The 26,458-nt window shown below is 46.6% G+C and overlaps 9 protein-coding genes across 9 annotated transcripts; 6 read left to right on the top strand and 3 right to left on the bottom strand.

Annotated features, from left to right (window-relative positions):
• Window positions 1-87: 87 nt before the first annotated feature.
• Window positions 88-420, top strand: N7529_005272 (YciI family protein; the record flags this gene model as incomplete). The annotated part of the gene is made up of 1 exon (XM_057240799.1): window positions 88-420. The coding sequence occupies one exon, from the start codon at window positions 88-90 to the stop codon at window positions 418-420; it is 333 nt and encodes a 110-aa protein (XP_057100094.1).
• Window positions 421-1,275: 855 nt separating this feature from the next.
• Window positions 1,276-2,289, top strand: N7529_005271 (zinc-binding alcohol dehydrogenase family protein; the record flags this gene model as incomplete). Its single annotated transcript, XM_057240798.1, has 1 exon — window positions 1,276-2,289. The coding sequence occupies one exon, from the start codon at window positions 1,276-1,278 to the stop codon at window positions 2,287-2,289; it is 1,014 nt and encodes a 337-aa protein (XP_057100093.1).
• A 1,539-nt stretch (window positions 2,290-3,828) lies between these two features.
• On the bottom strand, window positions 3,829-4,194 carry N7529_005270 (uncharacterized protein; the record flags this gene model as incomplete). The annotated part of the gene is made up of 2 exons (XM_057240797.1): window positions 3,829-4,029; window positions 4,069-4,194. 2 exons carry the CDS (start codon window positions 4,192-4,194, stop codon window positions 3,829-3,831), a joined length of 327 nt encoding a protein of 108 aa, XP_057100092.1.
• Window positions 4,195-10,020: 5,826 nt separating this feature from the next.
• On the top strand, window positions 10,021-15,093 carry N7529_005269 (non-ribosomal peptide synthetase; the record flags this gene model as incomplete). The annotated part of the gene is made up of 3 exons (XM_057240796.1): window positions 10,021-10,043; window positions 10,217-11,029; window positions 11,079-15,093. The coding sequence occupies 3 exons, from the start codon at window positions 10,021-10,023 to the stop codon at window positions 15,091-15,093; spliced, it is 4,851 nt and encodes a 1,616-aa protein (XP_057100091.1).
• Window positions 15,094-15,656: 563 nt separating this feature from the next.
• Window positions 15,657-16,151, bottom strand: N7529_005268 (uncharacterized protein; the record flags this gene model as incomplete). Its single annotated transcript, XM_057240795.1, has 1 exon — window positions 15,657-16,151. One exon carries the CDS (start codon window positions 16,149-16,151, stop codon window positions 15,657-15,659), a length of 495 nt encoding a protein of 164 aa, XP_057100090.1.
• A 2,641-nt stretch (window positions 16,152-18,792) lies between these two features.
• Window positions 18,793-20,078, bottom strand: N7529_005267 (uncharacterized protein; the record flags this gene model as incomplete). Its single annotated transcript, XM_057240794.1, has 8 exons — window positions 18,793-18,841; window positions 18,889-19,025; window positions 19,102-19,277; window positions 19,330-19,398; window positions 19,466-19,519; window positions 19,585-19,685; window positions 19,736-19,825; window positions 19,888-20,078. 8 exons carry the CDS (start codon window positions 20,076-20,078, stop codon window positions 18,793-18,795), a joined length of 867 nt encoding a protein of 288 aa, XP_057100089.1.
• A 1,580-nt stretch (window positions 20,079-21,658) lies between these two features.
• On the top strand, window positions 21,659-21,854 carry N7529_005266 (uncharacterized protein; the record flags this gene model as incomplete). Its single annotated transcript, XM_057240793.1, is given in 2 exon segments — window positions 21,659-21,791; window positions 21,808-21,854. 2 exon segments carry the CDS (start codon window positions 21,659-21,661, stop codon window positions 21,852-21,854), a joined length of 180 nt encoding a protein of 59 aa, XP_057100088.1.
• A 749-nt stretch (window positions 21,855-22,603) lies between these two features.
• Window positions 22,604-23,782, top strand: N7529_005265 (zinc-dependent alcohol dehydrogenase; the record flags this gene model as incomplete). Its single annotated transcript, XM_057240792.1, has 3 exons — window positions 22,604-23,254; window positions 23,329-23,683; window positions 23,736-23,782. The coding sequence occupies 3 exons, from the start codon at window positions 22,604-22,606 to the stop codon at window positions 23,780-23,782; spliced, it is 1,053 nt and encodes a 350-aa protein (XP_057100087.1).
• Window positions 23,783-24,632: 850 nt separating this feature from the next.
• N7529_005264 (aldehyde dehydrogenase family protein) lies at window positions 24,633-26,294 on the top strand (the record flags this gene model as incomplete). The annotated part of the gene is made up of 4 exons (XM_057240791.1): window positions 24,633-24,691; window positions 24,750-25,951; window positions 26,016-26,085; window positions 26,144-26,294. 4 exons carry the CDS (start codon window positions 24,633-24,635, stop codon window positions 26,292-26,294), a joined length of 1,482 nt encoding a protein of 493 aa, XP_057100086.1.
• Between the last annotated feature and the right edge of the window lie 164 nt (window positions 26,295-26,458).

The raw sequence follows: 26,458 nt of genomic DNA, 5'->3' as shown, positions 1-26,458 counted from the left end.
ACCCATCCCAAAGTTCCTTTAGCAAAATCACACTTTGAGCCCACTATTTTGTTTGCACTTGCATCACTCAAGACCAAATATATCACAATGTCCGAAGAGCTGGATTTCCTCGTGCGCCTCCCGGATCACCCCAACATCCTCCAAACTCGGATCGAAAATCGACCTCTTCATCTTACCCACAACAAGCCGCACTTTGAATCCGGCAAGATTTCATTCGGTGGTCCAATGTATTCCTCCCAACCGGAGAGCCTTGAAGATGGCATGTCCAAAATCACAGGAAGCATTCATCTCTGCAAGGCCGGCACAGAGGAAGAGGTGTGGGAAATGATTCGCAACGATCCCTACGCCAAGCTAGGGGTGTGGGATTTGGAAAAAGCTGTCGTGACACCAATGAAAGTTTTTGTTAGCAAGGCTTTGTGACTCTGACTATCCAAATTGAGTGATCGGTAGCACAAAGTTGGAGGTCAATTGAAGTAGCGGGGCTTATTCTTGAAGAGGAACATATCGTACAAATATCGATAACATATCTCTTGTGCTACCGAAACCTTAGATTCATTTTTCCGCATGTGCCGTATATCTCTAAAGTGAAACAATCTAGACTGGGGTGACAGTTACACCTTGAACTTGCCAGCTTGTAAATATCTGTCATGGTTGATAGCATGAAGAGGGTATCAAATAATGCTGAAGTCAACATTGAAAGATTATGCCTATGTAGACTGGTCAATTGAAAATGTAAGCAAATAGTTACGGGGAAACGAAACTTGCCTGACACATGGATATTTGAAAAGAAATTCCGAAGCTGACATACGCTCAAGACTAACTTGATCGAGTCGTCGTATTTGTGGTATTGTTCGTATTGATCGTATTCATTTTTACCATTTCATTGAGCTTGTCGTGATTAGGTCAGCGTTGAAGCGGAAGGCAATCTCAAAGCTAACCCATCTTGGGCTAGCCTTGCGATCGTAGGATGCGGACCCCATTCGGTTAGGCTTGCGCTGGCCCTTGAGATTGTATGGTAGTTGATGAGGTTCAGAGAAAATGGTGTACATATCTCCCTAAACTTAGACAATATGGGCTACAGACATATAAAGAGGATCTGGGACTCCCAACCATCTCAAGCAAACACTTCTTTCATCATCTCGTGCCTCATCTTTCAACTTTTCACTTTCCAACTTCTCATCGTACATGAGTCGTTTGTCTTTCATCAACATATTTTCGCGCTTAAAAAGACACTCCAAGCTTTCGTCAGCTAACCCCCCAAATCGAACCTTCACAATGGCTGCAAACTCCGCCGCGTGGCTCACTGAGGCCAAGGCCCACCCCTTCCAGGTCAAGGAGGCTCCTGTCTACACTCCTGAGGCCAGCGAGATTCTCGTCAAGAATCACGCCATCGCTATCAATCCTGTAGATGGTAGCCTTCAGTCTAAGGCCTGGTGGTCCATGAACTACCCTACTATCCTGGGGCAGGACGTTGCTGGAGAGGTTGTCTCCGTTGGTCCCGATGTCACTCGCTTCAAGGTTGGCGACCGTGTTGTCGGCCACGCTGTTGGCATGGCCACCAAGCGCATCCAGGACAACGCCTTCCAAGCCTATACCATCCTGCAGACCAATATGGCCAGCGAACTGCCCGATAACATCACCTACGAGGACGCTTCCGTGCTCCCTCTCGGTCTTTCCACTGCTGCCTCCGGTCTTTTCCAGGACGAATTCCTGAAGCTTCAGCTTCCCGCCGAGCCCCGTCGCTCCACTGGCCAAGCCCTCCTAATCTGGGGCGGAGCAGGCAGCGTCGGCAGCAACGCCATCCAGCTCGGAGTCGCCGCCGGCTACGAAGTTTTCACTACCGCCTCGCCCAAGAACTTCGACTACGTTAAAAAGCTCGGTGCTAGTCAGGTTTTTGACTACAACAGTGCCACCGTCGTCGATGATCTCATCAACGCTCTCAAGGGAAAGATTCTTGCAGGTGCCATGGACTGTGTTGGATTCGCCGGAACTCCCCTGACTGTTGATATTGTCAGTAAGGCTGAGGGTAACAAGTTTATCTCCTCTGTCAAGGGTGGCTTCCAGCCTCCAGAGGGTATCACCCTCAAGAGCGTCTTTGGCACCACCATCAAGGATAACCACGTCGGCAAGGCTATTTACGAGGACTTCCTTCCCAAGGCTCTCAAAGAAGGAAGTTTCATTCCTGCCCCCAGCCCTCTTGTTGCCGGACAGGGAATCGAGAATATCCAGGCTGCTATCGACTTGCAAGCGAAGGGCACATCTGCGCAGAAGGTGATTGTCACTCTGTGATCGGATACCATGATCTTTTAGCACGTTTGAAAGTTATTTTTTGAGAGCCACGAGATTGAGCTTCAATTTGAACTGGCTTGCGTTTACGGCCGGGCTCTAGATGGAGGACTGGTTTGACACATAGCTAGCTACTAAGCATTCCACTCTGAGGGTTTAGAGAATTTAATATGGTTTATCACTATATTGCATCTTTTCATTCGTGCTCAAATAATTCCTTAGATCGAAATAGCCGTGCGAAACACACAGACACTTCTAGAAGGTGTTCACTCAATAATGACTTAGCAAATTGTTCAGATAATAGCCGTAAATGACCTACAGAGTTGGCCCAGGTGCCCTTTTCCGACATTTACACAACGCCAATGCCACGTAATGCCAGAATTTGTCTCTGATCTCAAGATGAATTGGCTCCCAAACGAGGATGGGGATGTTCGGGTCAAGGGTACCACCGAGGGGCGAGTGTTCTGGCCCGGATAAATCATGTTGATCCCACTCGATGGCGACGAGATATATGCCCGAAGAGAGGTGTCATATCATTTCTCTAAGTGTAAAGCTTCTAGGAAACCGATTTTTTCTGGTTTTGGCTGAAATAGGCTGAGTACACAGACATCTTGATGCTGAGACATGTCTTGCCCGGAAAGGCTCGTTGGTGCATAACATTTTCATTTGAAGTACGCACGGAACAGTCGCTCCTGTTTGATCAGTGTCGATTATCTTAACCTTGGACATTCCATCTGAGCATGAAACGGGACTATTATATCCGAAGGTGTCGTTAGACGCACCAAAATGCCAATGAAGACCGATGGGTGAAGATCTTCAGTCAGAGCATGGTAAATTAGATCGAAAATTAAATCCAAGCTGCCCCTCGAAGCTTTTAGAACGGTCCTTCTTGGGGTCAAATCGGCTGTCGCATACAGAGAAGATGACAACAATAAACTCTACAACCGCGAAACCTATTTCTAGCCACCAGGCCTCACGATAGCCCTTGCCCGGGTTCTTTCCTCTATCGCTTGCATAAGTCTCGACAATGGCTGAAATACCAAGACTGATAGAAATCGAGTATTGCACCCCTCTTGATGTGAACGATCATGCCACACACTGCTCCTCGGGTAACACGGTGTTGGAAACTAGAAGGCCCGACAAAACGAAGGACAAGTCGGGGCCACCGACTACCAACAGACATTCGGGGGATATGATGACCCAGTAATTGTCCGAATAATTGACGAATCTCATTACCAAGTTGCCGACAAGGAAGGAGAACATGGACACGCCTAGAATGTACTGGCGGGGACCTCCGAGACTAACAGGCCGACAGAGATGGTAGCGAACAGACCGCCAAGGACTAATGGCACCGTTGAAGCGACTTCACTGAGAGGTTGAAAATCATAAATGATGAGGATGTAGATGGTGGTATAGTGTACAAAGATTCTAAAAGACATCCGTCGAAAGACCATCGCGTTGAGCATAGCAGTAAAGCCTCGACGAGGCCATTCGATACCTATATGCTCAGCAGGCTACCAGGAAAGTCGGAATGACGTAGATTCAGCCCTGAAATCGGCTATCTATTCGATGAGGGACGATGACGAAGGTAACCAGGTCGAGAACGACGCAGCCGATGGCCCAGTACTCAAGCCCCCCAACGCCCGGTATTTTTTTTCGGCAAACCGCCCGATCAAACCAGCAAATTTGTATCCTAATTGAGTGCAAAAATCCCAGAAAAGCAAAGGTGATATTCTTCTTGGTCTAGAGGGGCGGAAATGCGCGCGCCAGGAGAGCAAAGACATTCGGATCCAAGGCGCCAGAACCGATTCCTATCATGCCACCGGCGAGATCAAAGAGAACAACATTATGGGCGAGCCCACAGCCAAGTGACCAAATAGCCATCCAGGTCCATCCAACAAGATACATGTATTTGTGGCCAGACTTATGACCTAGACGTCCGGTAACCAAGACAAAAACGCCGCCACAGAGTGAATAAGATGCCAAGCACAATGAAATTCGTCCATTGTTTGTTTCATGTAGAGAGCAACCGATCTCTTACAGGGAGTGAGCGGCAATTTCAAGACCACCGACGGAACATAGCTCCAACAACCCATTTACCAGGATGAACACAGCTTCTTGGAAGGTTGAAGAGAGTGCGGTCTGAGGAACTCCTGGCTCAGCCTTTCGGGTAGCTCTTATTTCAAACGATGATCCCTCCTTTTTGAAACAGTTACTGGGAGTGTTTGGTCAGTGGACGAGGTGGTGTTCTGGGAGGCTATACGGCGTAGATGGGCTTTGGAACTGTTTTGTTTTAAGGTTTTGTTTTAAAGTCAAAGTTGACATGAAGAACAAATTTCTTGATTTTATATAAAATTTTGGTTTCAATCATTTGCACTATTTCCTTGGTTATTACTGCTGAGATGAAGGAAGCCATGGTGTTCGAGGTTAGAGTTTAAAGTCCACGGAGTCTCAGGAAAAGTCCTAGGTCAGCCCAAACTCCGCAATCACACATTGTTCTAAAATGCGCTATAGCGCTATAAAGCCCGATGGATGAAATCCTCATTCTCTCTAATAGAATACAAAACAAGAGTTGGATAGAGATGAAGCAAACCGAAAAATGGACCATGAAACATCCGAACAGTCAAGACAAGTCTTATATTAACCCCATAACTTTATCTTGGTTCGTCGCAATCGTCTGGTTTGCTGTAAACAGCAATGCGGATCAAATTACATATGGTCGAGAATGGAAAAGACCTCACTGTTCTCACCTAGGCATTCTTGTGCCATACCTGGTATACCAAAAGAGCAAAACTCGGCACCTGATTGCATATTTGCAATACCTACCTGCACTTTTTCAATCCTTTCAATTCCTTTCGATTCCCTACGCTACGGCTTTAGAGGGAAAATGGGGTATCAGAGTTCAAAAGGTCCATCAATGACTCTTCATCGAGGACTCACTATGATCTCATCCTTTGAAACCCCTTATTCTTAGATATTCAACAACCCCTCTAAAAATTTTCGCACATCTACTTTTTCACTATGGTACATCCACATGCTTCTACTTCGGGTGTTTTGCCTGAGCCGGCATGTCTCCTATGTGGAATGGCCATCCCACGCATACCGGACAATGGAGTCCCAAAATCAGGGAAAAACCATCCGTTGATTCAAGAAAATCAGTGGAAAAAGCTTTGGAAACTCGGTCTTACTCATCTGATGATACCATCCTCCGAAGCTGAAAATACCTTCACCTCCAATTCACCTCGACTATGGTCAAGCCTTTGTCGGGCTAGTAAGCCCCTAACAAATGGGTTGGTATCAAACAAGCCCAGGTCCTCTAACTAGTTCATTTAGTCATCAAAGAAACCAACACCAAGTACCGTTTAACCGGTATCAATATGATAGGTGGGTTTGAGCCTTATTACACCCCGAATGATCCAACAAAGGCGAGGATCAGTGGGAAGAAAGGCGCCCGGTACGACAAACGGGTGTTCACTCGATTTTATGCTACCAGCTTCCGAAGCAACCTATTATATACAAAGGCAAGATTATCGGATATTTCATACATGCCCATTGCTGGGCCCTCTTCCGCCAGGTCGAAGACCTAAAACTTAATGATGATGGCCTTGCCAGATTCATAAAAGTTTGTCGACAATACTGTACAAACAACGAGTTGTGGGAAGACTCCTGCTCCATCGTGTCAATGCAAGGGTACGAGTGCGATTTTTTTCAGAATCCACTTGTTGTGCCCGCAATTCAGGAAGCTATAGATTGCGCAAAGATTGAGCGTTATTCCCCGTCTTCTTGCTTCAGCGCGCTTCCATTGGAACTTGCGCTTTTAATCTGCCAGTGGATTTGTTCTGTTACAGAGTACACACATGCTGACATCAAGGACACAAGGAATATACTCTTACTGTTTGGCTGGGAGTTGCCTGAGGGCTTTTGGCGAGCGCGATTGAATGGTGTTTTGTTTTTTGAGTTGAACAAACTCAGTAAGGCAGGTTTTACATTAGATTGGCAACCGTGTCTCAATTTGATGAATCTTGTTGCAGATGGAAGAAGGTCTGTTTCTACAGGTCTAGCGAATCGGGAGCGAGTGCTTGAATTGATTTTTGCTCTTGACAGAACCTACACCAATTGGTTGAAAAATGAACTTGATTTGAATTCATAAATCAACAGGCCCCAGTGTGGGCACCATCTGTTGAATTTCCTTGTGGCTATTCTCAGTAAATGTGGTAAAGTATTCAATGCCACTTAGATGGAAAAAAAGTGCTTATTGATTACAAAGTATATGATCCAGGATACGTTGGACACGGGGACCACCTTTCTTATCCAGTTTGAGATGTGTCCCCTTTTCCAACCCCCGTGGACACCAGTTGAGGACGCGGCTGTTAATTTCGTCATGCTTTGTTTAGGTACTTCGTCTGTGCATGGATTGGCTAGGGATGTATGGGTGATTGGATTCCCTAGGAATGAGCCTCGTTTCACGGTTGTTACTGAATCCCCAAACTCTAACCAAATCTATAACAGGGAAGCTGGATGAAAATTCTAGCATACGAGCTTGGGTACAACGTACGTTGTAGTGCTGGTAGGGCGGAAGTGGACCGAACGCTCAAAATTGAGGCTATCCCCGCAGGTACGTCTTCTCGATGACCTTGGAAAATCCTTTTTGGTACCATGTTGATTAGATGGCATGGAACTTCCAGAATATTCCTGTTTTCTGGAAAAATGTCAAATATTCTAATTCGTAGGCGGCTATACTACACTCCGTGGTAAAAATGTGCGTCTTGGCCGATGCCACCAAGCAGACACGTATGCGGGTGTAATACCCGCCCCAGACAAATTACTCTCTGCATGGACTGATTTGATTCAAATAACTATGAGATTAAAAATTGGTATCTGAAATTTAATTATGAGTGGGTATTTGCCAAAGGAAAATATTGATTGTCAAGATGGCCTCAAAAGCCTGTCGCGCGCAAAGCGCTAAGTGAGGTCTTCTTTCACCAAGATTGCATAATATAAGGAAAATAGAACTTAACAAATGTTATTCTCAAACATCGTTGTATTTTGTTTGGCCAGTTTCCGTTGAGAAGGAGCTGATTTGCTACAAGGTCTCTGAAAATGAGATGCAGGGCAGAGGATCGCATATCGAAGCTACTATGTAGCATACGCAGGTCCATCGGCGAGCACAAGGTCATATCAATTTGCAGTCATCACAATTCGGGATTTATGGGGAGCCGGGCCGGCTGAACGGTATTAAAATGTGGCCGATGGAGTTGGCGAGTCGCGCTAGAGATGACGGGCGGAGCGCGGCGGTCTAGATCATTAAGAAAAGTCCCTCACCAAACGAGTGTGAACGAGGAAGGGGCAGCTGTAAGCCGATACTGCACGCTAAACTAAAGGGGTATGGAGTTTCATTTTGTTCAAACGTAGAACGTATAGGGGCATAGGGCGATAATGACAATTGGCGCTAATACTAAATAGGTTTGTTTAATACATTTATATTGCAAAAAGATCCATCGCAAATCCGTCAATTCTAAAAGAAATTGCATTTTACTAGTAGCTTGGGCAAGTTTTGTCTCTATTGTACGTTCAATTGACTTTACTGTCATCCTCCGTGGTTGAACATTCCAGGCGGGAAAAGGTCGTAATTGGAATCGTATTCGCGACGAGATGTTAGTGGTGCGGAAGATGAAGGGAAAGATTACTCTGGAAATAACTTCTGCAGAGTTCCCATGGCATGGCTATCTGAGAAGTTAATCTTGGAACGCTGGCTAACCCTGCAATGAAACAGGGACTGAAGATCGTTTGGCACTCAAAATTCGGATTTAATCAGATCCACTATGCACTCTGCCAAGACCATGTGAAAAGCTTGGCGAGGGGCTCCTTGGCCATTCCAAAGTTTATTTCTCTGCAAAAAGTGAATTAAATGATATCATTTCGGGTGGCAAAGGTTCAATGTAAAAGGGTACCGCGGTAGCGAAAGAGAAAAGAAAATCCTTTTGCCGAGCTCGGAGTTACACTTCCCGGTTGAACACCATCTGATAAGATAGATCAGTCCGCTGGTAGTGTAGATCTTTAATACAACGTTGGAGGCAATTACGCGTTCTAGTCGATCTTACCCCTTTTGGTTTGAAGGGTACAACACTGTACTCTTGATCCATTGAATCTCGTTCTGTTGCCTGTCTCATCACGTATCTTGACCATCATGGGCAGGCAATGTGTGGAATAAAGGACCACACCCAGCAAGCAAGCAAGTAGTAATATGAAAATAAACAAAAACTATGTCTTTTAAGATGCTTGAATCGGGTAGATTTCTACAATTTTACTACAGACATATATATGCAAGATCCATGACATGGGGTTACATAATACTTATATCAAGCTGTTACCAATAAAAACGTGTCAACCGCGAACACGATTCATCAAGGAAATCGTGAGCATATATCATATGAAATCGATCAACTATACATAGGTAGGGCCTTTTAACCGGAGCCGGCCGAGAATAATATTGGAAGCATGACGACTCGGCACACCCAGACCTGCGCGTGGTTCGTGGTGATTCCCGATGATAAATCGGAACTATTCTACTCCGGAGTTCTCCGGTAGCGGCATGGTATGAAAATGACTGAAGCACACCATAACAATATGGCCGGCGAAAGTAGATGATAAAGATAGGGCTTATCAGCCATATCGCAGCCGACAGTCGGCCAGGACAGGTACTGACGATCTCGGTGGAAATTGTGGTTTGGGATCCGCAACTCGGACTTGGCAGAATTTTATTTGGGGTATTTACCGTTGTTGCGTGTGGACCCTGGCCTAATACCCTAGAAGCTTCAGGTTTTGGTTGATCGGCACCACTAGTTGCTATACTGAACAAAGGGGCCAAGTGAACGGACATGGATACCGATTGTTGCCAAGCGTTTACCGTTGGAGACCCACGTGAACCATACCCTAAGTTGTCGATCAGTGATGATCCCGCGAACCCATACAGCCACTACATGTGCTACTTGACGGACTTGGCAGTATTCAAAAACGGTCAGTGGGACATTTAGGCGCAAATTGAGTGAAAAATGCTATGCTCAAAACCCAGAAATGAAGCAATCAAAGTGGTAGTAGGATAATGACGGGAGGTGATAGTTTTATTAATGACAGTGCCAAGGCCCACGGCTACGAATACCACGTTAGGTAAATCGAGAAGTTGCAAGGGCCAACCAGCAAGGTCCATCCAAGAATTTCACTCCGAACTGGACCTGACCGCGCGATATTGGGCCTCTGCGGGCCACAGAACAATGTCGATCAAGGCTCTAGCTTTTGACTACCTGCCGACTTTGGAATCCTAAACTAAACAGCCGCATATTATTGCAGGTACATTTGCTTTGTTGGCTACAATCAAACCTAGTCCCGCTGTAGCTGACGGCTGAGCTGAAACGCGTGATCGATGCTTCTTCTAGTCCGAAACCTCCAGGGCTATATGGATATCCGAGGATGGAATTCTATGGGTCCAGATCAAGCTGGGCCAAGGCTGGGGACCTGATGCGCTGCGGGTCACCCTCGTCTCTTGGTCCATTATCCTTATGGAGAAACCACAATCAAAATCAACTGCGTGATGCAACTTCGAATTATTAAAAGATCTTGCACCTTGTTGGGGGTACAATGGCAATCATATAAGATGCCAAGGGACTCTCTCCGAAATGGAGAAGTCCTAAAGTGTGTCTGTGATAAATCCTTAGTTATACAATACAATTGTATACAATGGCGGATCTGCCAAGATATTCGTACGTTGACTCTGGAGCTTTTTTGTTCCTTTGTTCTTTTATGCTTGTTCATGCTTATTTTCCTTCCTTGCTTGCTATTCTGCTCCATTTGCCTTCTACTGTTTTCTTTCTTCCGCCTTTCTTTTTTTGCGCAGCAAAGCTTCATGTTTCAAATCGTTCTAACCCTGAGACAGCCTTGTGGACCAGCTCCTACGTCTTCGTAGTGAAGCGTCACAACCAGAATCTTCGCAACACCTCTCCGCCCTACTATCCTCCCATTCCGGCCCTTGGCCCATCCACGATCTAATCCTAACTTTCCAAGAAATCTACAAGTTCCTCCCCGATTCCCTCAAAGCCAAGAGCGATGAATCGATTTGTCGGCTCCGCGCACAAGTCAAATTAGTCACACCCGACATCGCGGAATTGATAGGAACAGACTCTCGTGCTGGATTGATTGATGCCACCACCGGACAGAATCTGACACATAATGCCATCCGGCAATTTTTGCAGAGCTTCCAGGTACCTGTGAGGTTATCTGCTCATGGAAAACCCCGCATCGCGGTGGTTTTGCCTAATGGCCCTCTTATGGCGATTGCAGTTCTAGCTTTTGCGAACAGATATACTATGGTTCCTATGGCATCAAATACTGTCCCAGAGCAGCTGCAAATGGATATTGATCAAGTTAAAGCTGATGCCGTTGTCGCGCTGGACGCTGACATTGGCAAGTTACGACTGGACAATGGCACTCGCCCGGTGTTTGGTATTGAGCACCTGGAAGACTTGACTTTTCGAGTGGTCTCTGCTCAAAATGCCATTGGTGCTTCCAATATTCCCCCTAATACCGGAGATGACATTGCCATTATCCTTTTCACCAGTGGCACTAGCGGAAACAAGAAGCTGGTTCCGATCACAACTTACAACCTCATCTCGGGTACTATCGCCACTATCGAGTCGGTGGAGTTGTCAGAGACAGACATATGTCTCAACATGATGCCGCTGAACCATGTGTATGTTCCTTCCTGATTTCCCGCGAAGAAACAATACTAACAATACTAGTGGTGGTATCGTCCGCAGTATTCTCTCCCCAATTATCGCCGGTGGAGCCACAATTTGCTGCCCTGCTTTCGACCCCAGCATGTTCTGGGACGCCGTTCAAAGTACGCACATGACACCTACTTGGTACTATGCCACACCTACAATGCATCAGATGATTCTTGGTGAGGCCGAGCACCGTCCCGATGCTTTCAAGCAAAGTGCGATCCAGTTTATCTGTAACGCCGGTGCTGGTCTCCCTCCCTCTCTAGCTGGACAGCTCCGTAATACGTTCAATTGTGTCATTCTTCCCAGTTATGGAATGACTGAATGTATGCCTATTGCTGCGCCACCAAAAGATTACACGCTTGACCGCCATGGAACATCCGGACGGATTGTTGGTCCTGAAGTGACAATCCTGAGCGAGAGCGGCAAGCCAGTTCCACGATGCAAGATGCTAGGACACATCTGCATCCGTGGATCACCCGCTTTTGAGGGCTACCTGACCCCGGAAGGCAAAATCGACACCAGCGCATTTGATGAGTCAGGTTGGTTTGATACTGGTGATCTTGGATACCTCGATTCCGACAATTATTTGTACATTACTGGTCGCAGCAAGGAGGTCATCAACCGTGGCGGTGAAATCATCTCTCCTGTCGAAGTCGAAGACGCCGTGTTGACCACTGCCAAGCACCCTGGCTCCCCATTATATGGCCGTGTTACTGAGATACTGGCTTTCTCCGTCCCTGACGAGGTCCTACAAGAGGTCGTCGGTGTAGTGATTGTCACAGCTCCCGGAGCCACCAGGCCTGATCTACGCCAGATCCAAGAAGCACTACAGCCTATTCTGCACCAGCCTAAGTGGCCTACTCTGGTGGTCTATATGGACCGTGTTCCCAAGTCAAACAACAAGATTCAGCGCATCAAGCTCGCCCAGCGATTGTCTCTAGAGCCCCTTAGTCCGACAACCCCTCTTGCGGACCGCCATTTCGAAGCCGAGTGCCCACCAAATGGCACTCCACTCAGCGTGTCCATCTCCAAAAAGGCATGCTTCATTGACAACAAATTTATCCATTCCGTTCTTGCAGAGAAAGCCAATACTTCAGAGGTGCATGTTCAGATCAATCCACGCGACGGCTTCCCGCAGGCTGTTGTCTTCGTTGACAACCCCGATGACGATCACGTAAAGCCGAGTGACCTTCATGACCACCTGGATGGTTATCTTGTCCCCAGCCGAATTACTCCTTTGAAGGGTCCAATGCCTCTTGACTTCTACGGCAACCCCGACCAGGTCGCAATCGACGAGTCAATCCGCGCTCTCAATACCGAAGGCGATCTGTCCCCAGTTCAGCGCCGCACGCGTGAAATATTTGCTGGTGCCTTGTCTTGTGGAACTGAAGATATCTCTGCACTGACCGATTTCTTTGCCGCTGGCGGTGACAGCCTTAGTGCTGGTCGTCTTGTTTCCCAGCTTCGTCGTGAGTTCGGTATTTTCTTGGCCGGAGACATTCTTTTCCACAACCCCACCATTGGGGATGTGGAGTGCAGGATTATCGAGGCTGTTGGAGTCAAAGCTGCCAAGGGCGACGACAAGAAAGTGGAGCTGCCCGGCTGCGAGAAAACATACAGCAGCACAAACCCAACCATATTGTTCTTGCATTTGTTCCCTGTTATGTTCTTTTACCCCATGAAGCGCGCCTTCCAGTGGCTTATATTTTCATACGTTGTGGCTGAATGTTCAACTCGCTTCCCCATCCGGCATCTACTCATCGGACGTCTGATCTTGATCGTTTTGGCTGTTTTGTCTGCGCGTGTTGCTTCCCACATCGTGTTCCCCTTCTGTGGTATAATTTTCAAATGGCTCGTCATCGGCCGTTACCAGGAAGGAATGTACCCCATGTGGGGACCGTACCATACGCGTTGGTGGTTGACACAGAAAGCGTTGCAGGTGTGCGGCAAAGGATTTTTTAACAACTACAACTGGTCTCGGGTACTCTTCTATCGTCTTCTGGGTGCCAAGATTGGCAAGAATGTCACTATCGTGCCGTCTGCTAAACTTGGTGAGTATGACTTAATCGAGATCGGTGACAACGTTACCTTGGACACTTCCCAGTGTCGTCCATTCGCTGTGGAGCGTAACACCTCCATGCTCCTCAAGCGCATCCGCATTGGCAAAGATTCATCTGTTGGCACGAAATCTATCGTTGCGCCTGGTGCCGATATTCCGGAGAACACTTGCATTGGTCCCAATTCCTCGAGCTGGGAACTCCATGACGCCGATGAGTCAAACCGTAACCTGCTTAGCTCTCACATCCCGCAGCCTCATTGGATCTGGTCTCTTCTCATTGTAAAGCCCCTCAAGATCTTGGTCTGGGTTTCTGCTCGCCTCACTTGGATGGGTGGTCTCGTGCCTATGGTAAGGCAGTACCCTGTGCCCTCGCCGGACATGTTCCTTGCTACTCTCGAATGGTACACTAGCGGACAACGAATTGGTTTCCACATCACGGCAAGAATCTGCCGCGCTCTTGGTGGTCCCATTGTGCTCTTCGTCGCCATTTTGATTGTCAAGGGTTTGGTCGATCTCATCTGCGGCAAGCCCAAGCCCGGTCCGGCCTCAAAGCAGACTACTCGTCAGAAAATTCGGGCTGCTGTGCTCGCGCAGATTCTGCCAGCTGGGGATATCCACGAACTAACGCGTCTTGTCGGTCGCCATTATGAGCTTGTGTCGATGGCCGTCCGTGCTCTGGGGGGCAAGGTCGGCAAGCGTGTTTATTGGCCCAGTGTGGGTCCCACTCTCCCTGACTTTGATCTCATCGAAGTTGGAAACGATGTTGTTTTTGGCTCTCGCTCGACTCTGATCACCTCCGATGGCTCTGGTCGGGGCCGTATCGTGATTGGTGACGGCACTATGGTTGGTGATCGTGTCGTTGCTCTACCTGGTACCACCATCGGCCGTGAAGCCATGATCGGTTCTGGTGCTTTACTCCGCCGTAATGGTAACTTCCCATCAAACACTGTTTGGACTGGTAGCAAGGGCGGCAATGCCGTGCAGTTCCCCAGCTCCACCTCGACCACCAGCTCTACTGCTCCAACTGTCATTGGAAGCAGTAGTAACAGTGCCACAGGTGGCAGTAGTGACGACGAAAAGCGGGCTACTGACAAAATTGATGAGAAACACACTGTGTCAGTTGGTAAGAGCAGAGCCGTCAGCGAGGGCACTGAAAAGGATACCTGCAAGCCATTTGGGCGCGCGTTCTACCACCATGACGCCAATTATTACGTGCTCCGAATCTGGCAGATCGTCATCTATTCCGTTGTTTCCGTTGTTGTGGTTACTGTCTACTGGCTACTCACTGTCGTGTTTGCCCTCTTGGCTCTCCGCACTGCTCTAAGGTATAGTAACGCCGCCGGGTTCACCATCGGCCCTTGGCGCCCGTTTGTTCTGTATGGTGTGCTCGCATCGGTTCTCTCCGGTATCAGTTGCGCCCAGACGTTCATCGCTCTCGGTGTTGTTATCTGCATCAAATGGGCAGTCATGGGCCGCCGCACGGAAGGTGCTTTCCACTGGGACAAGAGCAGCTACAATCAGCGCTGGCAATTCCTTCTCTCCTGCGAGACTCTTATCAAGGATTGCTACGGCGGCTCGGGTCTCCTGCCGATGCTTACTGGTACTGCCTACCTTTCCTGGTACTATCAATTCCTGGGCGCGAAGATCGGAAAGGACTGTGCGATCCACGCCAATGGTACCCCCAATGTCTTCTTCACTGAGCCTGACCTCCTCACTCTTGGTGACCGTGTCGCTGTTGACGACGCTAGTCTCGTTTGTCACTTGAATTCTCGCGGCGGCTTCGAGTTGCATACCCTGAATGTCGGTGACCGTAGTATCTTGCGTGCTGGATCGCGCCTGATGTCTGGTGCTTCGATGGGTAAAGATGCCTGTCTTTTGGAGCATACATTGGTCCTTTCGGGTGACCATGTCGAGGACGGGGATACGCTTCAGGGATGGCCCGCTGAGGGCTTCCAAGGGAAGCGTGTTTAGGAATCTGGAATATTTTTCCAATCCAGCCTTTTTTTAATCATTTTATGAGATACAACTGTTAGACTTGTATGTAAACCTGACGATTTACTTGATTTTTGATATTATGATATACCAGGCTCATCGGACTTGACACCTGGCGTTGTCCAGCTCACCTGGTCCAATCTCTCCCTAGTTCAATTATAGACTTTACAGTTTAAGCACAATATTTTTGGTTTGGCCACTGTAGCATGATGGTGTATGACTCAACCACTATTGACAACGAAAACTGAGAGAAAAAATTCTAGAAGAAGAAACCGTATCGTAACCTTATGTTAGACTTACTTGTTAATTATTGAAAACCGAGGTTCAGATACACACATATATACGCACATATATACACACATCTGGATTTGCAGTTTCTATTTTGGCGAATGTATCGTCCAAATTCGGATCATAGCTCTCTCACTAGTGTAAAAAGAAGTCTAAAATCTTAATTGCCAACTATAGAAAATTGCCCATAAACAAAAGTGAATTCACCCATTTGAGCCGAGGAGGATTCGTCCTGAGGAGTCTTGGAGGGTTTCTTAGCCTGAGGTAACATGCAGAGGGCCATTGCCATCATCAACAGGGCAACCATCGCTGTCGGACTCAAATTCAACGACACAGCTGGCGTCCTGGCCAATGGCAATACCAATGAAGGTTGTGTCGGTCTTTCCGTCACCAGTACCGAGGCTGTTTCCGTCGCCATCCTTCACCTCACAGGTGTCAGGGTGACCTCCAAAATCAGCCTTGCACTTGAACTTGCGGGGAGTGCTCCAGCAATCACCCTCGATGGTGAACTCGCGGCCGTCGCCGGTGTTGTAGCAGGGCGCGTGGTCGTCAGGGAATCCCTGGTTGTAGATAGCATCGCCTGCGTCATTGATGATTGCGAATCCACTGTAGTGGCCATTTGTGTTGCCACCGGCAGGACCGGAAATGGATGAGAAGTCACCGGATGACCAAACGACCTTGAGGTGCTCGGCGTAAACGGTTGCAGAGGCAGCCATAAGGCAGAAAAGAGCGTTGCGTAGAGAAGCCATGATTATGGTATTAGATTGTGGTTGAGGAGAGCTTTGTATTTGGAGATCGAGGTGAATTTGGTTGTTTTGATACTCTTTTTGCCGTGCTACCAGCAGACCTTTATATTTCTCAAGTCAAGCTAATGTTTCTTTCTGAGCTTTTATTCGAATCCTGCTTGATTTTGATAGTCAGTTGATAGTCGGTAAGATTACATCATGAAATAATATCTACATGAAGATATATAGAGTCAGAATCGTGCCAAGGCCGCCCCCAACCCGTCGACACAGGGAAGGGATTGGGGGCGGCCTTGGCACATAATAAGCAGTAAACAGTAATTCTTCAGCTACTTTAGGTTTCTTCACTGAGCAAAGCAGCCAATGGCTTATATTATTCGCGTCCTGCGTTTTCTTGTAGGGTGATAGGGTACCTGGAAATCTGTGCTCTCAATAATAAGACTACTGTCATCTGGGATATACACCCCAGCTATCGGCAGAATGTTTTCTTGAAAACCGGTCTTTGGTTTCATAGCTTGTGCCTTCCCTAGGATTTGAGAAACAAGCCCAGTGTTCAAATCCCCATAGACCCGTGGACAATCACACTGTTGAGTAATGTATCCAACCAACAACGCCTATCCCTGGGTCCACTGGCTACACTGTGGGGCTATTGTTTATCCCGAAACCCTTCATGATCGACGAATAAAGGGGGGGCTGGGCCATACCGGCCAAGTTCCGAACGATGTTCAATTCCAGATTACAAATTTCCTTAAGTTTCTTTTCAAATCCTGGAGCCGGTTGTTGAAAGGTTGTAGCCATGTAGCGACACTTTCTTAAAGACTGCATAACAATTTTGTTTGAGTATCTATCCCTTTTGACTATTGAAGTCTACCGATTAACAGAAAGAAGCGAGAAGCAAGTTCGGGGCAACGCTCCGCCCCCATGTAGCACCCCCGTGTTACTCGCCCCCACATTTGGCGTGGCGGAGATTCTTCAGGCACCAGAAATGACGCATTTCTCTTCCATAGTACTTCTGGAATTCATCGACCTGTTACAATAACACTTACTGAGTCCGACCGCAATACTCATGTGAAGTCCTGTGGGTTTCTACATCATGTAGTAAACAAGAAATTTCATCGCAGTTTTCGTCATTTATTATAATGACGTACTTGGTTAAAATTGACCAGACAACAGCAAAGAAAGATTGAAAGATGGCTCGAGATTTTGTTTGCTTTTCACAAGAGCTTCTCGTGTGCATCTATCAGCTTGTGGACTACGGAGTTACCTTTCATTTGTGGGTATAGAGGAATTGTTGGGAAATATTCAATTATCATGCAGCTGATCATTCTTCGATCGCTGGAAGCCCTATTTACCAGGCCCGAAGCGCCGAGGACCAGTTTGGGAAACGTGGTTATTCGGATGTTGTTAAAATTGTCAAAAAGTCCTCACTCACTCCAATCAAACCCATTCTCATGCTTCAAATTTTCCAACTCGGCTTTTCCGACAGGTCCTAGCGTCGGTAGGTTGTTCAAAGAAGACCATATTCGTAACACAGCATAAGGACTGAAACTGGACGACCACTTCGGGACGCTGTATAAGTAACACGTCAAGTAGACCAAACTCAAAAGTTGTAGACTGAGCAGAATACTGACAGCGCAGTATCTTGCAATCAGAATGCTGCCTTGGTGACATATTGGTTTTAAAACCTCTGCAGATTCAAGTGATGCCCTCTGTGCGATGGTATTGAGGAATCTCTCGCCAAAGAGAGCCATGAAGATCCTAAGGGACCTGGTGTAGTTGTATTTTAATTTGTTATGTTATGCTATACGGGTAAACAAGAGGTAGTTGCCAGTCTTCGAAAGCCACTTCCGGAATATCCCTATATGGTTCGTCTGTTGTCAGCCCTCACACCAAAAATGGGACATAGCCTTTGGCTTACAGTGCTGATGGCATTTGGCTCCAGGCTTAAGTGTGGTTAGAGAATCCGACAATAATGTTGTTGTAAGCCCTGCGTCTGAGGGCCGCTTATCGAGAATCCTTCCCGGTCGGTAGCCATTATTCGTATGTCGGGGTCCGGACCCTGGACCATCTCTAACATGAATGTCTGAGCGGGTACCATCAAAGTAGGTCATGGAGCAAATCTGACGTTCAATGTTGCTGTTATTTGAGATGCTGCCACTATCATTCACGTCAGCAGTGAAGAAGGATCTTTGCCAAAAGATTCTGTCGTATCACTTGCTGGTCGTATCGAGAACTGAATGCTTGCAACAATCTAGACTAAATTGTTTATACCCATCTTCAAGAGTGTTTGAACGTCCCAATACATGTTTCATTACTATATAGCATGTCTTTGGTTCTGCTAACCTTACCTTTTTTGAGATAAAATGTAGATTGAAACTGCCTGGCCAATAACAAAGGATTTGATATGAGCTTTACCGTTTGCAGAAATCAAATTTGTACAATGCATATAGTTAATGAGTATCATGGTTATTTATTTCTTGCAAGGTCAAAACATCGTCAACCAACGGGTTGCCAGATACCCACACTGGGAACATGAGTGGAACGGCCGATGGGAACCACAACTAGCTGACTAAATAAACACCCGAGCTATTCTGAAGACAGCTGACTTCAGATATCAACGAACAGTCCTAGATAATCTGCAAAATATTCAACTGTCGCGAGCAGTAGCTGGCTGCTCAATATCATCTCGTTGTCCTCTGTCATTTTGTCAGCACAAAGCATTTTCGGCTTTCACAAGACTCACTTGTTTTGCTTGCGTGTCCAGAGTGTTGCCAAGTCTCCAACTGGCAAAAAGCATGGGAACCCTATAGACTCAAATAATTGAACAATCAACAGGTAGAAGCCGAGTAAACTAGCGACAAAGAGCGAAGCCCCCGCACCCTGGAAAATAAGGTAAGTTGAGTCATAATTCGGTCAAGATAGTGGGGGAACTATCACGAGAACAGGATAACCTCACTTTTACACACCGATCACCAATAGGCGCATTTGCCTGGCCTAGCTGCCAATAGGCTGCAGACAGAAGGATAAAAACTAGGAGCAGGAAAAGGAAGATGAGAGTGTAGACCACGTTAATGCGTGTTGCACAAATCATGAAAATCAACATCAGAACCGCCATGGTTATGAATAGGAATGCTGATATTATCAGAGAAATTCTTGAAATTGAAGATTCTCTGGTTGTGCTTACCATAGGTATTCATGAAGCCTTCGCTGGCTAGCCCGGCAGTTGTATCTGTCGTTGATGAGGAATAGGGAGCTGGAAGAATTGAGTAAATTGGGACATTATTGTGAGTAGGATGCGTTGTCTAATGAGAAAAACTGACCAGCTGCATTGAAAGCGGGAATCATTGTGGCTGCAAACGCAAACCAAAATCCGCCTAGGTAAAAGATCAGCAGGCTGAAAGAGTGATTGATAGATCTCTCATGAGATAGAAATATTTACCAATGGTGCCAAACACAACACAGGGAAATGTATTTCCAATGATGAACTCAAGGATACTTGTGATGAGCAACAAAAGACCACCAAGGAAGACGATAGGTCCACTTTTCAGTTCATCAGACAATGCCCCATCTTGAACTGCATGGTCACTTACATGAAAGCAATACCATTTCCACTTGCTCCTCTCCAGGCCATTAGGCAACATGAAAGGGGAGTTGTGGTAATGACAAAACCTCCTAGTGCTCTACATATTGAGCGATACAGTTAGATCAAAAGTATAGGTGTAAATGTTACTCGGATACTAACAGTGGTGTCGGATTTCCGACTTTCTTGGCCAACGGTGACTGGCGAACGGTCATTGGAGTCAAATAGAGTCTTTCGAACTGTTCAGATGACAGCGTCACCGATGTTGGGACTGTAGTTAGTCCATTGAGTGTGCTCTCCTTGTTTTGAAAATTCGCCTTTGTCTCGCCATTTTGGCTGATATCGCTGTCCATTTTGTTTGCTCGAACAACTGCTTGTAATGTCAGAGAGTAGATGAATCTTCTTTGGAGGTTACTGGCAATTGATACTGCGGGAAACAAGCATTATGAGTCTTCGACACGCGGGAACTGTGGTCCTTTTAAGCTTACCCCAGAATTGGGGCCAGGGTTCATTGTGGAGTAATTGATATTTCATCAATGCACCGTAAAGAAAGGGGAAAGCGTGTTGGTATTCCTTTTTGCCGCATCCAATCAGATGAAGCATGCGACTCATTGATTTGGAGCAAGCTTGAATGAGTCCAGAACGCAAGGTGAACTCAACAGCTAAGACTCACACATCGGAGCTGCGGATACGCAGAACGAGATAATTTTTCATCTTATATTGGGTATATCCTGTGCGAAAAATGCAGATCATGCGGTCGTGATGGATTCCAGGAGTATTCTGATCGCCCAGAGTCGACGTGTACGGTTCGGGCCATGCGGATCCGAAATTTCATGCGGAGCCGCACAGCTGAATTTCGAGCTAATCAGGGAATTCTCATGATTTACCCCGCATTTTTCGAAACCTAGATTTTTTAATCGGGGGATGTTCGATCTGGGGCAGCCATCGTAAGCACACACGAGCATGGCAATGCATGCGGAGCCGCTCAGATTGACACTTCAAGGTTCATGGGAAAATGTGAACAAGCATTAGTCATGGCGAACTACCTTGGTGACTATAGGTTGTCAATCTCGCTAGCTTTTTGAGGGCCCCCGGCACTTACTATCTTTTACAACGAGCACTTGATCTGATCATTTATAAGACTCGGTGCCAGGTTTGCCCCAAAGTTACTGTTGCACTATCGTGTTTCCCTTCAAAATTCCACACCACGCAATTTCAAGATGACTAGTATGAATATAGCATCAATAACATCTTGCACTGAATTTCAAATTTCGCGCCCCCGCAGAAAAGCTAGAAGATCCTGCTTGTATTGCCAAAAGGCCCATAAGACATGCGGTATGTTCAACAAACCACAACCCCTGTTTTCTCGATCATGTGAAATTCAATAAGAGAAAACTAACGAAAATTGAAAGGAAATGAAAGGCCTTGTGGACAATGCGTAAAGCGCAAGATGCCATCGGAATGTGTCGACGGAGCTCGCAAGCCGCCCAAATACCTTGATGATGGTACAAGTAAAGTAACAAAGTTTGAATTCCATCGCGATGTTATTTCCCTACAGCGATCTGGAAATCATAAAAAGGACATTCAAAATTTCACAGTCCATGGGTCCGCTATTTCTCCTTCTAGGTTATTGCATCGTTATATTAACATCAAGTATAGCAACAAGATCATTGAACCACAAGCCAGCAATGAGAGACAGATTCAAGACCACAAAGAAGACCCATTTGAGAAAGTCTTTAATGAAGTCATTGATTCAAATTTTTTCTATACCGAAATTTCGAGTTATGACTTCGGAGATCAAGCTTCCGAGAGAGGATCGTTCTTAAAGGGAACGACAGTTTTATCCCATTCTCGAATACTGAACACTCGGCATGGACAGAGATAGCTTCCAATGAATCCGAAGATAGTGAAATAGGGACACCATTCAAGCCACATGAGCATGCAAGAGATGAAACGTGTTCTGGATTTGCTATCAGTAGTGGGTGGTCAAGCACATTCTTTCCTCACGGAATCGAAGGAGAACCATTCAATTGCGCGCGGAAAGAACCCCAAAGCCCAAGCTTTTGGTATGCTCATGAATAGAACAGGATGAGGTGGTAGTGAAGGAGAGAATGGTCCTCGGTATTTGATTTCCGATTTTGCTTTATCGGGATTTTCCAGCTCGTCTCGCTTTCAGTTTTGTACAGCTAGCAACTCGAAATTTTAGAATATGATTATATTAATATTGCATTGCATATATACGAAAGCGGTTAGAACTGAAAGTTGTGTTCAATCAAAAGGTTTTAGATGTATTTATGATTGATACCTTGGGCGGCAACCTCTACCTACTGTAATTAATTTAGCCCTCCTGTAAATTTTCCTTCTCCATCGATCATCTCCGTCTTGTGCTTTCGTCCTTTATCTTTTTCCAAAAGAATTATTTCATACTCTCAAGGAATATGTGAGACCAAGATCATCTCGAGACGAGACCAAAAAGCATAATCATCGACCAATCGCATTCGTTTCCTGTGCGGCTCCGCATGGGGCCGTGTGCGATCTCCGCAAAACCTTCCCCGCATTAGTTTTGCTGCGTTCCAAGTTCTAGCGCATGCCCATAGCTCCTGGATTATGCGCACTGATCTCCACAATATTGATCTATTTTATTTGCTCTTTCTTGATGACTCCGGTGGCCCGAATCAATTTTCCTAGATGATAGGCAATATCAGGATTGACGCGGCAGGCCCCGCCTCGCCTTCTTTTACCCCGGACATCTCCCTCCGAGACAGTCAGCTATAAAGCTCCAATTCACACCCAGCAAAGTAAAATCAGCTCGCTTAAGAAAATTCTTCTACTCCTGCAAAATTGAATTCATCTCAAACTTCATTTTCAAACAATCAACATGACCATCCCCGAGACTCAATGGGCGCAGGTGGCCGAGAAGATCGGAGGGCCACTTATTCTCAAACAAATTCCGGTTCCCAAGCCAGCCCCTGACCAGATTCTCGTCAAAATTCGATACTCGGGTGTTTGCCACACCGACTACCACGCGATGATGGGCCACTGGCCCATCCCAGTCAAGATGCCTCTAGTCGGTGGTCACGAAGGAGCTGGAGTGGTCGTGGCCAAGGGTGATCTTGTCAACTCCTTTGAAATTGGCGACCACGCTGGAATCAAGTGGATCAATGGCTCGTGCTCCGAGTGTGAATTCTGCAGACAATCCGATACCCCTCTGTGCGCTGACGCACAACTTTCCGGATATACCGTCGACGGTACTTTCCAGCAATATGCCGTCGGAAAAGCTACCCATGCCGCCAAGATCCCCAAGAATGTCCCTCTTGATGCCGCAGCTCCGGTCCTTTGTGCCGGTATCACCGTCTACAAGGGCTTGAAAGAATCCGGCGTTCGACCTGGCCAGACAGTTGCAATTGTTGGAGCAGGCGGTGGCCTTGGCTCACTCGCCCAGCAATACGCGAAAGCTATGGGTCTCAGAGTCATCGCCATTGATGGAGGCGACGAGAAAAGAGTCATGTGCGAACAGCTCGGCACTGAGGTATGATTGTCAAATCTCTATTCCCTGAGATTCCTCCCCATTCAACATGGAAGCTGATAAAAACAACGAACTAGACCTATGTCGATTTTACTAAGTCCAAGGACCTTGTTGCGGATGTGAAAGCAGCAACCCCCGGTGGACTTGGAGCTCACGCCGTTATCTTGTTGGCTGTTTCCGAGAAACCTTTCCAACAAGCTTCAGAATACGTGCGCTCTCGAGGTACAGTGGTTGCAATTGGATTGCCCCCGGATGCATTTCTTAAGGCGCCAGTGATTAACACCGTCGTTCGTATGATTACAATTAAGGGAAGCTACGTTGGAAATCAACAGGATGGCGTTGAAGCTCTTGACTTCTTCGCCAGAGGCTTGATCAAGGCTCCATTCAAATTGGCGCCTTTGAAGGATCTTCCAAAGATCTTTGAGCTCATGGGTCCGTCACACACTTCCAGTTCTACGCCTGATTGACAACTAACTTGAAATAGAGCAAGGCAAGATTGCCGGCCGCTATGTGCTCGAGATGCCAGAGTAACTGATGATTAACGATTATTAAGTCTTGCTTTGAGCAACTATAAAGGACTATGGTTGCGCCGTATATAGCATTCGAGAATTCCGTGTGAATTTGTGATGTACAAATTGAGATACTGAATTTAACTTGCTTTTAACAATTGATGTACAACAGTCTTTTGACACTGCGTCTCTTTCCTCCACCATTGAAGATAAGACTGACGTTCATTTTGAGATATTAAAGTTGTTCTCCGCAAATCGCTAGTCTCCACACAACCTGGGGAACTGCAAGCTTGTCATCCGGCTAGTCGTGGAATTATAACGACCCCGGTGGTGGAATCAAAAATGGGGCCGAATCAAACAGCTTGCTACAAATTTTGTTAACAGCATTGAAAGACACTGGGACCTAAGGAGTAATTCACCTTGAACGAGCCAGATTTTGGTAAAAACCTGCACCGTCTATCTAGATCATGCGTTTAAATCCCATTTCTACCTAAGTGAAAATGGTTGAAATAACATGAACTCAACCAGATGGCAACATGAAGTAAAGACAATTGACCAGAGCTCCTCACTTCATCTGTACGTAGCCAATTTCCCACGTGGAATCACATCGTAAAACTTTTTTCAAACCACAGTCTTGATTAAGTCTCGGGCGAAGGGAAGCGCAAATCAAAGTAAAATCCCGGGGTTAACGGACTATTACCCCAGACAACGAGAAAGATCGGGCCGGCCTTTTTCGATCTCAATGCTTTCCCCGCGCTTTATACTCCCGATCATTTTCGCTATGAAGGTCCTTTTTATCAGTTATATAAAAGTCTCTCTCATTTCCCACATTTCTTGACTCTTTATCATCAAGTAGCTATTCTTCTTCAACCATGTCACTTTTCCAATCTATCGAGACCCCTGCGGTCACATACGAGCAGCCCTTGGGTCTGTAAGTTGGACTGAGCAATGTTCAATTCATTCAGCGAACAATCTGACAAATTCTCTAGATTCATCAACAATGAGTTTGTCAGAGGTGTGGAAGGGAAAACCTTCGAGACAATCAATCCGCACAACGAGAAGCCCATCGTGGCCGTGCACGAGGGCACAGCAAAGGAAGTCGATATTGCTGTGAAAGTCGCTCGCAGTGCACTGAATGGAGAGTGGAAAGAAGTCACTCCTTCCGAACGAGGTCGTCTTCTTACTCGGCTAGCAGACTTCCTGGAACGCGACATCGAGACTTTGGCCGCAATTGAAGCCCTTGACAATGGCAAGGGAGTGACAATGGCCAAAGGCGATGTTAACGCCTCTGCCGGGTGCCTACGCTACTATGGTGGCTGGGCTGACAAAATTTACGGTCAAACGATAGAAACTGATATCAATAGTCTGACCTACACGCGCCACGAACCGGTAGGCGTCTGCGGCCAGATTATTCCGTGGAATTTCCCGCTCTTGATGTTTGCATGGAAGATTGGCCCTGCTTTAGCTACAGGAAACACAATCGTTATGAAAACAGCCGAACAGACGCCCCTTTCGGCGCTCTATGTGGCTAAACTCATCAAAGAAGCCGGGTTCCCTCCTGGAGTGGTCAATGTCATCTCAGGATTCGGAAGAACTGCAGGCGCGGCGATTGCTGCTCATATGGATATTGACAAGGTCGCTTTTACGGGGTCTACTCTGGTCGGACGCCAAATCATGAAATCGGCGGCTGATAGCAACTTAAAGAAAGTGACTCTCGAATTGGGTGGCAAGTCGCCGAATATCATTCTCCCAGATGCCAACCTGGATGAAGCAATTGAATGGGTCAATCTGGGAATTTTCTTCAATCATGGCCAATGCTGTTGTGCAGGCTCTCGCATTCTCGTCCACGAAGCCGTGTATGAAAGGTTCCTCGAGCTTTTCAAGAAGCGAGCGGAGCAAAACAAGGTCGGAGACCCGTTCAGCACTGAGACTTTCCAGGGACCGCAAGTATCACAGATCCAATACGATCGGATTATGGGATATATTCAGGATGGGAAGGGTGCAGGCGCCAAGGTGATCACTGGTGGCGATCGGCATGGCAGCGAAGGTTACTATATTCAACCCACGATTTTTGCTGATGTCACTGAGGACATGACGATTGTGAGGGAAGAGATATTTGGACCTGTGTGCACGGTGCAAAAGGTTCACAGCGAAGAGGAGGCTATTCGAGTCGCCAATGATACAAACTACGGTGAGTGCTACGCGGTTTCATATTTAACTTAATTTTAAGCTCTGACTTGGATTGTCATCAACAGGATTGGCTGCAGCTGTTCACACCACGAACATCAACACCGCCATCAGAGTATCCAACGCGATCAAAGCAGGGTGAGTCAATTGAACAGTAAAGTTTGTTTTATTGTTTTACTGATGTAGCTTTCAACAGTACCGTGTGGGTCAACAATTACAACACCCTTCACTACCAAATGCCTTTTGGTGGTTTCAAAGAATCGGGAATAGGCCGAGAGCTTGGATCATACGCACTGGAAAACTACACTGAGGTTAAGACCGTTCGTGTGCACCTTTCTCGGCCGTAAGCTTTACGTCATGCAGAAGGATTCAATTGTTGTGTCATTTTATAAATTTGTCAATATCATAGGGAATCAACTTTGCATATTTAATGCATAAATTGGTAGATTTCAATTTGTAGAAGATTTTCCTTGCGTGGTAACTACATAAGTAGCTATAGTAGAATTTATTA

The sequence above is a fragment of the Penicillium soppii genome (genome assembly GCF_028829465.1).
Source record: "Penicillium soppii strain IBT 18220 chromosome Unknown utg000004l, whole genome shotgun sequence".
NCBI lineage: Eukaryota > Fungi > Ascomycota > Eurotiomycetes > Eurotiales > Aspergillaceae > Penicillium > Penicillium soppii.
Note: the sequence above shows the minus strand (reverse complement) of the source record. Positions and strands in the feature narration are given on the sequence as shown.